Here is a 12,742-nt window from a genome sequence, read left to right as displayed (position 1 = left end):
AAAGTCTGACGGCTGAGATAATCCGCCTCCCAATTGTCTACACCTGGGATATGTACCGCAGAAATTAGACAAGAACTGGATTTCGCCCAAGCAAGTATCCGAGATACTTCTTTCATAGCTAGGGGACTGCGAGTCCCACCCTGATGATTGACATATGCCACAGTTGTGACATTGTCTGTCTGAAAACAAATGAATGGTTCTCTCTTCAATAGAGGCCAAACCTGAAGAGCCCTGAAAATAGCACTGAGTTCTAAAATATTGATTGGTAACCTCGCCTCTTGAGATTTCCAAACCCCTTGTGTTGTCAGAGATCCCCAGACAGCTCCCCAACCTGAAAGACTTGCATCTGTTGTGATTACAGTCCAGGTTGGACGAACAAAGGAGGCCCTTTGAACTTTACGATGGTGGTCTAACCACCAAGTCAGAGAGTCGAACATTGGGATTTAAGGATGTTAATTGTGATATCTTTGTATAATCCCTGGACTATTGATTCAGCATACAAAGCTGGAGAGGTCTCATATGAAAACGAGCAAAGGGAATCGCGTCCAATGCTGCAGTCATGAGACCTAAAACTTCCATGCACATAGTGTGAGAATCTGCGTAGAGTGTCAGCAGTTGACACCGTTAAAGGAAATTATGGATCTCAACTGCAGATCTAATTATCCAAAAATGAGTGACTGTATCACTTTAGTCTCTGTGCTTATATAAGTGATGAGCTCAGAGTGACATAAGTGACTTTAATTAAATGAGAAGTCTGTAAATTATAAGATGAAACAGTCCTTTAAAGAAAAGTTCTTAAGGTAAGATGAAAGTATCAGACTTTGCATAAGCAGGTTTCTATTATGTATGAGAACCTGTTATTTGTATTTCTAATTGCTTTTATCCTAGCAACTGAATGCACAGAGAGAATTTGTTACATTCCCTTTAAATATTGCTAGAGACAGAGCACTTACAAGTAAGGAGGTTTGTTATAGCTTAAGCGCTACAGCGAAATGAAATCCGAGTGTCAGTTTTCATCTACTGAGGAGTGACGTCAGAGACGCTGCATGGAGTAGTTACCGGAGCTATGCGGTCTGTGTATCAAGAGATAGCTTGCTACAGTTGCGATGAGCAAATGAGTTGTTAAATCAAAGACGGCTTGTGGCTCCGGTTGAAGCTCTGGAAGTGTCACGGTGATAGTTGGAGGGAGTGGATAAGTTCCGTTAATTAACAGTGGGTTATCCGTTATATAAGGTAACAAGTAGATGTTTAGTATGTCCCAAGTAAACCTCAATACCTGATACAGATTGAAACAGTGAAATGTCCCAGATTGTAGCTTTTGAATTTCAGTTGAGAGATTGCGCTGACGCTGGTAATCATATTCAGGTAAAATGAATAAGGAAATCCAAACAAGCGCTGCAGCACTTCAAGCAAGCTGCAGTGAATAAAGAGAGACTTCAAATAAATCTTTAGTTCTTTGGTATAAATTGTAATCCTTTCTTAATCCTCAGTAAGGAGTCAGGTAGAATTTTGGCATAGCTTCTAGCTGCAAATCAACAATAACTAAGCACCTGTTCAAGGTGCTGTGATGCCTTAAATAGGGGAGTGGTAAAAGCAAGGCAGGTAAGCTTAGGTGAAAAGGAAAAGCTGGAATGGAATCCTGACACATAGCCACTAAAGGGAATGACTTAGACTGAAAGTTCCGACAAGCTGAAACCAATTTTTTTCGTCTCTTGTCTGTTAGAGACAGAGTCATTGACACTGAATCTATCTGGAAACCTAAAAAGGTGACCCTTGTCTGAGGAATCAAGGAACTTTTTGGTAAACCATGTCTTTGAAGAAACAACACTAGTTGATTTGTGTGAGATTCTGCAGAATGTAAAGACTGAGCTAGTACCAAGATATCGTCCAAATAAGGAAACACTGCACTACCCTGTTCTCCGATTACAGAGAGTAGGGCACCGAGAACCTTTGAAAAAATTCTTGGAGCTGTCGCTAGGCCAAATAGAAGAGCAAACAATTGGTAATGCTTGTCTAGAAAAGAGAATCTCAGAAACCGATAGTGATCTGGATGAAGTGGAATGTGAAGATATGCATCCTGTAAGTCTATTGTGGACATATAATGACCTTGCTGAAAGTTGGGACTATTACAAAACGGTTCAAAATTTTCAGATCCAGAACTGGCCTGAATTAATTTTCTTTCTTTGGGACAATGAATAGATTTGAATAAAACCCCAGACCCTGTTCCTGAAATGGAACTGGTATAATTACCCCTGAAAGCTCTAGATCTGAAACACACTTCAGAAAAGCCTGAGCCTTCACTGGACTAGCATGTTGAAGCAAGCAAACAATGCTAGAAAAATCAGAATCTGTTTCCTGTTGTGCTAAGCTTTCCAACCAGAAGGTTGATGCAGCTGCAACATCAGCTATAGAAATTGCAGGCCTGAGAATATGAACCAGGCCTATTCCATTCCTTTGAATGGAAAATTAAACAGAATATAAACGTTTACTAGGTTTAATATCAAGAGGACTAGTTTCCTCAATATCCAAAGTAATTAACACTTCTTTCAACAAGGAACAAATATACTCCATCTTAAAGAGATAAGTAGATTTGTCATTGTCAATATCCAAGGTAGGATCTTCTAAATCAGATAGATCCTCATCAGAGGGGGATAATTCAGTATGTTTTCGGTCATTTGAAAATTCATCATCTTTATGAGGGGGTTCTATTAGTGTTTAACTCACCCAAACAGACGATCCTGGAAGAATAGTCTCACAAATCCCTTACGGAATAACGTCTACGCGTTTCAGCCCTTTACAAGGGCCTTTCTCAAAACATCTTTGTTCTTATTTATTCTCATATCATTAGTTTTATAATAAATTGTAATCTTATTATAATAAATTCACCTAGTTTTATATTCATTTGAATCATTGATCAAGTTTATTCGTCATATTGGTCTATTGGTTTATACAATTCGTTTAATTGGTACATACATTTTGTCCATATTTGTCACTGCCATCTCTTTTTAACCTGTCTAATACTTTAGCCTTTGGCGCTCCTATACTTCATCACTGTCATTTATTTAGAATCTGTTAAGGACTCTTTATAGAGAGCTTGTATTTCATCTAGGCGCTAGTTACTATATCTTTTTAAGTGTTTTAATCATGGCAAATTTAAGAACAATACATGTATTTAAAACTTTATATTAATACATAAAGTGCCAAACCATAGCTGAGAGTATCTTTAAGAAATAAAAACATACTTACCGAAAGACACCCATCCACATATAGCAGATAGCCAAACCAGTACTGAAAAAGTTATCAATAGAGGTAATGGAATATGAGAGTATACCGTTGATCTGAAAAGGGAGGTAGGAGATGAATCTCTACGACCGATAACAGAGAACCTATGAAAAGATTTCCCGCGAGGAAAACCATAGAATTCAATAGGTGATACTCCCTTCACATCCCTCTGACATTCACTGTACTCTGAGAGGAACCGGGCTTCAAAATGCTGAGAAGCGCATATCACAGAAGAAAATCAAGCACAAACTTACTTCACCAACTCCATAGGGAAGAAAAGTTTGTAAAACTGAATTGTGGGTGTGGTGAGGGGTGTATTTATAGGAATTTTGAGGTTTGGGAAACTTTGCCCCTCCTGGTAGGATTGTATATCCCATACGTCACTAGCTCATGGAGTCTTGCCAATTACATGAAAGAAACTAAATTTATGCTTACCTGATAAATGTATTTCCTTTATTGACACGGTGAGTCCACGCATCATCAATTACTGTTGGGAATATCACTCCTGGCTAGCAGGAGGAGACAAAGAGCACCACAGCAGAGCTGTTAAGTATCACTTCCCTTCCCACAAAACCCAGTCATTCGACCAAGGGAAAGGAGAGAAAGGAAATAACACAAGGTGCAGAGGTGCCTGAGGTTTATATACCAAAAAACTGTTTGAAAAACAGGGCGGGCCATGGACTCACCATGTCAAATAAGAAATAAATTTATCAGGTAAGCATAAATTTTGTTTTCTTTCTAATGATACGGTCCACGGATCATCATCAATTACTGTTGGGAATCAATACCCAAGCTAGAGGACACAGATGAGGAGGGAGGAACAAGACAGGCAACCTAAACAGAAGGCACCACTGCTTGAAGAACCTTTCTCCCAAAAGAAGCCTCAGCCGAGGCAAAAGTATAACATTTATAGAATTTAGAAAAAGTATGTAAAGAGGACCAAGTTGCAGCCTTGCAAATCTGAGAAAGTGCATAGGGGATTGTACCCCCCAAGTTCCCAATTGCTTAAAAGCCACCACTGCCCTACTGAAGAGACTGACATGGGATACAGCTAGACCCAAAGAAAGATGAGAGCAAACCTACTCTGCTTTAAAATAATAAAATCTTGATTGAAAGAAGTTCTTATCAGACACCGAAAACTTCACCTCCTCCTTGCACCGCAGGCAAAGAGAATGACTGGGGTTTGTGGGAAGGGAAGTGATACTTAACAGCTTTGCTGTGGTGCTCTTTGCCTCCTCCTGTTGGCCAGGAGTGATATTCCCAACAGTAATTGGTGATGATCCGTGGACTCACCGTGTCATTAGAAAGCAACCTACGCTACAATATAGTGATGACTCAGGCGGTAGTTAAAACTGCTGGATTATCCATTTGATAGGTAAATAAATACAAATAACTGGCACGTACTAACTAATAGGGATGTACATTAGTCTATTTTGGTAGCAAACAAAAAGCAGAATATGGCGGCTGATTGCAGCATTTGGCTCTTTTGGGTGACGGAATTCTTCTTATGAAAATGTAACACTTAGATCTGGATTTGTACAAATCTTAGCGTGTTGCACTCTCACAAAAAGAAATCCGTCACCGAAAAGAACTGAATGCTGTAGGCGGCTGCCATATTAGGCATTGGATTGCTACCGAAATAGACTAATGCACATCCCTATTAATTAAGCTGCTCTGTATAATATAGGTTTAGTCTAATTTCTACACAGTGTTTAATGTCCCTTTAAACACTATGCAGAAAAGGTTAAACACCTAAAAACCACTAACTACGAAGTTTTAGTTTTCATGCAGAAAACATCAGCGCCAAATTCAAGTTTGAAACCATTTTCCTCCAAAAGTTCAAAACTGCAACCAGAACGAATGTTACCCTTCAGGGTCAATAGAAAATTTACATTTCTGAAAAGCGAATTAGAGTAAGTTAAATGTTTAGCTGCATCATAATTTCTAAAGCCGTTATGTTTCTATATAAATGCAGAGTTTTTAAATGTACACTTCCTTTTAACCATTTTGCTGCACTGATACAGAAAAGAGTTTTAGTGCTATTTTTAACTAAACCAAAGTATACTTTATAATATAATGTGAATTGGTCCTAGCAGTGCTTAGACCCACACACTACACTTATCACTAGGAGATAAATATCTATACACTATGTGTAGTCAAATCCCCCTGGTTAATAATGATTTTTTTTACCTCTTTTAGTGCAGCCTCCACGCCGTTCTGCTCATAAGATACAGCGGTTTTATTAATAGCTAGAGCGGTCTGCTCTTTGGTCATCATAGCATGCTCAGACGATAAGGACCTGCTGCAATCGCCACACTTCTGAGGGGATGCTGCAGTGTTGGAAGATAAAGTAACAAAGTCAGGTCTAAAACAAACTGGTGAGGAAGTTTTGTAATCAGAGGAAATTCAGGTGTAGCTACAATAGTAATCGGTCCCTATAAATCTATGTCTGTAAATATCCAGCAACTTTCTTATTTTTTTTTTTTTTTTTAACCTTTAAGACTTTTAGGGTCAGTGATTTTTTTATATGCAGATTTGTGTGTCTAAGTAACAGAAGCTAAAATACAAAAAAAGTGCAAATTGCTCAGGTGCTCTTTGATATCACTGCAGCATATGTGCCAACCTCTGACCTGTAGGAGCAACGATTAATTGTGAACTCTGCTTTGTTTAGTAAATACACTTCACACAGATGCTGGTGAGCAGGGCAAGATCAAGTCCCTAGCAACTTAAAAGGACAGTCTACTACAGACTTTGTATTGTTTAAAAAGATAGATAATTTCTTTATTACCCATTCCCCAGTTTTGCATAACCCACACTGTTATATTAATAAACTTTTTACCTCTGATTACCTTATATCTAAGCCTCTGTAGACTGCTCCTTATCTCAGTTATATTAATACACTTTTTACCTCTGTGATTACCTTGTGTCTAAGACTCTGCAGACTGCTCCTTATCTCAGTTATATTAATATACTTTTTACCTCTGTGATGAACTTTTATCTAACCATCTGCAGACTGCCCCTTATCTCAGTTATATTAATATACTTTTAACCTCTGTGATTACCTTGTATCTAAGCCTCTGCAGACTGCCCCTTATCTCAGTTATATAAATATACTTTTTTTTACATGTGATTACCCTGTATCTAAGCCTCTGCATACTGCCCCCTTATCTCAGTTCTTTTGACAGACTTGCATTTTAGCCAATCAGTGCTGACTCATCATCAATTACTGTTGGGAATATCATTCCTGGCCAGCAGGAGGAGACAAAGAGCACCACAGCAAAGCTGTTAAGTATCACGTCCCTTCCTACAACCCCAGTCATTCGACCGAAGGAAAAGGAGAGAAAGAAAATAACACAAGGTGCAGAGGTGCCTGAGGATAAGAAAAACAAAAAAACGGTCTTGAAAAAACAGGGAGGGCCATGGACTGTGTCAAGAAAGAAAGAAATTTATCAGGTAAACATAAATTTTGTTTTCTTTCTTAAGACACGGTGAGTCCACAGATCATCAATTACTGTTGGGAATCAATACCCAAGCTAGAGGACACAGATGATAAGGGAGGAACAAGACAGGGAACCTAAACAGAAGGCACCACCGCTTGAAGAACCTTTCTCCCATAAGAAGCCTCAGTCGAGGCAAAAGTATCAAATTTATAAAATTTAGAAAAAGTATGCAGAGAAGACCAAGTTGCAGCCTTGCAAATCTGTTCCACAGAACCTTCATTCTTGCAGACCCATGAAGAGGAAACAGCCCTCATGGAATGAGCTGCGATTCTCTCAGGAGGTTGCTGTTAAGCACTCTCATAGGCCAAACGAATCATACTCTTCAGACAAAACGAAAGAAGTAGCCGTAGCTTTCTGACCCTTGCGTTTCCCAGAGAAACAAACAAACGAGGCAGAAGACTGGCGAAAAGCCTTAGTCTCCTTCAAGTAGAATTTCAAAGCCCGCACAACATCTAGGTTGTGAAGCAAATGCTCCTTATGAGAAGAAGGATTAGGACACAGAGAAGGAACAACGATTTCCTGATTAATATTCCTGTCCAAAACAACCTTAGGAAGGAAACTTAACTTAGTACGAAGAACCACCTTATCAGAATGAAAGGTAAGATAAGGGGAATTGCACTGTAGCACCGAGAGTTCCTATACTCTCTGAGCAGAAGAAACAGCATCAATAAACAAAACCTTCCAAGATAACCACTTAATATCTAAAGAATGCATAGGCTCAAACGGAGCCTGTTGTAAAACTTTAAGAACAAGGTTAAGATTCCATGGCCTGACAAAAAAATTGCACGTCTGGCATGTCCGCCAGACGGTTATGCAACAAAATAGACAATGCAGAGATCTGACCATTCAGAGTACTTGCTGACAAACCCTTCTCCAGAGCTTTCTGGAGAAAAGACAAAATCCTAGGAATCCTGACTCTACTCCAAGAGAAACCTCTGGATTCACACCAATACAGATATTTACGCCATATCTTATGGTAAATACTTCTTGTCACCGGCTTGCGAGCCTGGATCAAGGTCTCAATGACCAACTCCGAAAACCCACGCTTAGATCAAATTAAGCGTTCAATCTCCAAGCAGTCAGCTTCAGAGAAACGAAATTTGGATGAAGGAAGGGACCCTGAAGTAGAAGGTCCTTCCTTAGAGTAAGTCTCCAAGGTGGACGAGATGACATTTACACTAGAGCCGCATACCAGATCCTACGAGGCCACGTCGGTTCTATGAGAATCACACATGCCCTCCCCTGCTTGAGCCAAGCAATGACTTGTGGGAAGAGAGCCAACGGAGGAAACAGGTATGCTAGACTGAAGTTCCAAAGGACCCCCAGAGCATCTATCAGGACTGCCTTTGGATCCCTTGACTTTAAACCGTACCTTGGCATTCTGCCGAGATGCCATGAGATCCAGCTCCGGCTGCCATCATTTGAGGGTCAAGCTGGAAAACGCCACCGGATGGAGTTCCCACTCCCCGGAGTGAAAGTCTGTCTTCTAAGAAAATATGCTTCCCAATTGTCCACTCCTGGAATGTGGATCGCAGATAGACAGCAGTTGTGGGCCTCCACCCACTGAATAATCTGAGCCACCTATGACATGGCCAAGGTACTCCGAATTCCTCCCTGGTGGTTAATGTAAGCCACCAATGTTATGTTGTCCGACTGGAACCTGATAAACCGGGCTAAAGTTAACCGAGGCCAGGCCAATAGAGCATTGAAGATCGATCTCAACTCTAGGACGTTTATGGGGAGATCTGACTCCTCCCGAGTCCATAGACCCCGAGCTTTCAACAAGCCCCAGACTGCTCCCCAGCCCAGCAGGCTGGCATACGTGGTCACAATCACCCAGGAGGGTCTGCGGAAGCAAGTCCCCTGGGAGAGGTGTTCCAGGACAATCACCACAGAAGAGAGTCTATTGTCACCTGATCCAGATCTATTCATTGAGACATATCCACATAGTCTCAGTTCCTTTGTCTTAGAATGCATAACTGCAGAGCTCTGAAATGGAACCTAGTGAACGCGATGATGTAAATGGAAGCTACCATCAGACCAATGACCTCCATACATTGGGCCACTGAAGGGCAAAACAAGAGTCGAAAATGTTGGATTTTCTGACCTCTGTCAGAAATATCTTCATCGATAAGAAATCTATTATGGTCCCCAAGAACACTACCCTTGCAGCTGGAATCAGAGAACTCTTTCCCAGATTCACCTTCCATCCGTAGGAACGAAGAAAAAAAGACAACAAAAATCCACATACTGAGTGTTACAAATATAAACTTCAGACTAAAACTTTACATTAAACATGGAAACAGCACTGGATCTTAGTTACAAATGCTAAGATCATCCTCCTCCAGGCAGAAGTCTTCATCCATCTACTGCCTGAGAGTAAATAGTACACACCGGTACCATTTAAAACAAAAAACTCTTGCTTGAAGAAATGAAAAACTAAAATTTTATCACCTCTTTCACTTTACCCTTCCTAGTACTTTGAGTAGGCAAAGAGAATGACTGGGGGTGGAGCTAAGGGAGGAGCTATATAGACAGCTCTGCTGTAGTGCTCTTTGCCACTTCCTGTTAGCAGGAGGATAATATAGTAAAGGATGAATCTGTGGACTTGTCGTACCTTATAGAAGAAATAAAGACAAAGAGAGGGTGCCTCATAGCGTAATACTGCTTTGCAGGTAAAGGTAAGGTGTTAAGAATTGCTTTTACCAGAATAAGTGGCACTGTACTAGGACCAGTGGCTAGTACACTGGAACCGGTTTTCCTCTTAATGGCCGCCTCTTGGTTCAGCTGCTGCACGGCTGTGAGAATGTCAGTTAACTTTCTTTGTCAGTAATAACTGAAATAAAGGACTAAGGCAACTTCCAATCTTTTTGAACAAAAAAGTAGAACGCTTTATTTATGTGACGCGTTTCTCAAACACAGAACTGGTTGTTTCTTCAGACAATAAAAAGCGAATAAAAAAGGTTACAATTAGTAACATATACACATTGTGCTTGATAAAAACAGAAGTTGTCACTTATGTTATATCCAATGAAATGGCCAGCAAACAATTCAAACCTGTAAGCCGAAATGTGATCACAGCTGATACAAATAAAATCCTTAACTCGCTACTGATAAGCAGAACAGCAATACTGTCAAATAATTATATTTCATATGATCCGCACATTTAAACTGAGCGTGTCGTACCTTAAGATGTTAACATACATTTCAATATATGGAAATTGTTAAAATGCTATCTTCAATTTTATTGTACAAACAGCGCATATTAACATACCTATCCAATACTTTTAGCATATGTGTTTAGCGTGTTGTAACTTCACGAGTTAACCTAACACACACACACATATATATATATATATATATATATATATATATATAAATAAAAAGCATTGTAATAGTATCTCCAATTGGAGATTAGCAACAAACATACCTGTCCATCATTTAATACCCTAAAAATATTTTTCTTGTAGACAGATTATAGCCATCAGATAAAGAAAAGAAAAAAAGTATATATAAAAATAAGAATATATTTAAACAGCAGACCAAGAGTCTCTTTACTGGGATCTAGCTTCAAATTATAATAACTGTGCAAGATGTAAACACATTGATAATCATATATCTGTTGTTGTTATATGGAAAATCCAATGTACCTAGTGTTCTGCTAATAGAACAGAAAATATAGCGCTAATCTATTGAAAGCTACACTTTCGAGATCCCATACATTACATATACGATACATATCAGAGAGTCACACTTCCAATTAAACTCACATTTTCATTTTTTATATATATATATATATATATATATATATATATATATATATATATATATATATATATATATATATATATATATATATATATATACACACACAATGGTGATACAGGGAATATGTTGTTATGGTATGTCATATTTTTATCAAACATTTATTCGTTTCATACATACACATCTTAAATTTGGAATATATATTAGGAACATTCCATTTTCTTTCTCTCTTCACATTCTTCTTTCACTCTTGTTTTTATCAGTTTGCACCTAGAAATCTTAATAATAGTAAGATTACATGTTATCAAGGAAACTTTAGTGTCTACTATTTTTGACACCGAGAATTTTTTTTTTTTTTTTTTTTTGGTGACGAATTTAGAAAGATTAAAAACATATACTATTCTGCTACATACAATTTTGGATCAATGTACACAATTACCTTTTAACACTTCTGAACACTATATAAATAGACACATTAATTCAATTCCATGTTATGCAAAATCATGGATTCATTTATTTTTAAACACTATATATACAAATAGATGCACCAATTCAATTCCATGTTATGTAAAATCATGGATTCATTTATTTTATAGATGAGTCTATTCATGACTTTGGAACATTACTCCAGTATTACGCTATGAGGCGCCCTCTCTTTGTCTTTACGAACAGATTGGAGTAAAATCCCAGACCCTGTTCCTGCATTGGAACTGGAACTATCACTCCCAGGGCGGAACCCCTCTCTTTATCTGGTCTACAGATAATCTTGAAAGAAGGAACCTGCCCCTGGGAGGAAAAGTCTTGAATTCTAACTTGTACCTCTGGGATACAATGTTCACCGCTCAGGGATCCGGGACATCCCGTACACAGGATTGAGCGAATTGAGAAAGTCTGCCCCATACTGAATCCGCTCCCGGATCGGGGGCAGACCCTTCATGCTGACTTGGAATCAGCGGTGGGTTTCTTAGATTGCTTCCCCTTGTTCCAAGACTGATTGGGCTTCTAAGAAGGCTTGGACTGCTCTTTCTTGGAAGAGGGAGGGGAAGGTTTACCTCTAAAGTTTCGAAAGGAACGAAAATTACTCTGACGTCTTTTCTGCTTATTTCACTTATCCTGAGGAAGAAAAAATCACTTTCCACCTGTAATATCTGAAATTATTTCAACCAAGCCAGGTCCAAACAAGGTCTTACCCTTGTAGGGAATCGCCAAAAGCTTGGACTTAGATAAAACATCTGCAGACCAAAATTTCAACCAAAAAGCTCTGCGGGCTAGGACAGCAAAACCAGATATTTTTGTTCCCAACTTATTGACTTGTAAGGAAGCGGCTAACTTAAAGGGACATAAAACCCAAACATTTTCTTTCATGATTCAGATAAAGAATACAACTTTAAACAACTTTCTGATTTACTTCTATTATCTAATTTATTTAATTCTTTTGGTATCATTTGTTGAAGGAGCAGCAATGCACTACTGCTTTCTAACTGAACACATGGGTGAGCCAATGACAATCAGTATATATATGCAGCCACCAATCAGCAGCCAGCACCTTTGCTTCTCCTGAGCTTACCTATATAAACCTTTCAGCAAAGAATAACAAGAGAAGGAAGCAAATTAAATAATAGAAGTAAAATTGAAAGTTGTTTAAAAATGTATTCTCTATCTAAATCATTATTTATTTATTTTTTTTGGGGGGGGGGGGGGGGGGATTTCATGTCCTTTTAAGAGCCTTAATCCTTTCCTGGATCTCCTCTAGAGGAGTATCTGTCTCAATAGAATCAGACAACGCATCAAACCAGTAAGCTGCAGCACTGGTGACAGTGGCAATACACACCGCAGGCTGCCATTGGAAACCCTGGTGAACATACATCTTCTTTAGCAAGGCCTCCAACTTCTTGTCCATTGGATCCTTAAAAGAGCAGCCATCCTCTATGGGAATAGTGGTTCTCCTGGCCAAAGTGGAAAACATAATTTATGTAAGAACTTACCTGATACATTCATTTCTTTCATATTAGCAAGAGTCCATGAGCTAGTGACGTATGGGATATACATTCCTACCAGGAGGGGCAAAGTTTCCCAAACCTTAAAATGCCTATAAATACACCCCTCACCACACCCGCAATTCAGTTTAACGAATAGCCAAGAAGTGGGGTGATAAAGGAGCGAAAGCATCAAAAATAAGGAATTGGAATACTTGT

At 39.0% G+C, this 12,742-nt stretch overlaps 1 protein-coding gene across 4 annotated transcripts in view; it reads right to left on the bottom strand.

Annotated features, from left to right (window-relative positions):
- Positions 1–12,742, bottom strand: part of USP28 (ubiquitin specific peptidase 28) — a 229,213-nt gene that overhangs the window by 86,397 nt on the left and 130,074 nt on the right. For all 4 annotated transcript variants that reach the window (XM_053690114.1, XM_053690115.1, XM_053690116.1 and 1 more), the window contains exon 17: positions 5,473–5,612. In XM_053690114.1, coding sequence (XP_053546089.1) covers positions 5,473–5,612 — 140 coding nt within the window. The remainder of the gene's footprint in view (positions 1–5,472; positions 5,613–12,742) is intronic.

This window comes from Bombina bombina, chromosome 8 (assembly GCF_027579735.1).
Source record: "Bombina bombina isolate aBomBom1 chromosome 8, aBomBom1.pri, whole genome shotgun sequence".
NCBI lineage: Eukaryota > Metazoa > Chordata > Amphibia > Anura > Bombinatoridae > Bombina > Bombina bombina.
The sequence above is the reverse complement of the archived record's forward strand: the minus strand, read 5'-3'. Positions and strand labels throughout refer to the sequence as shown.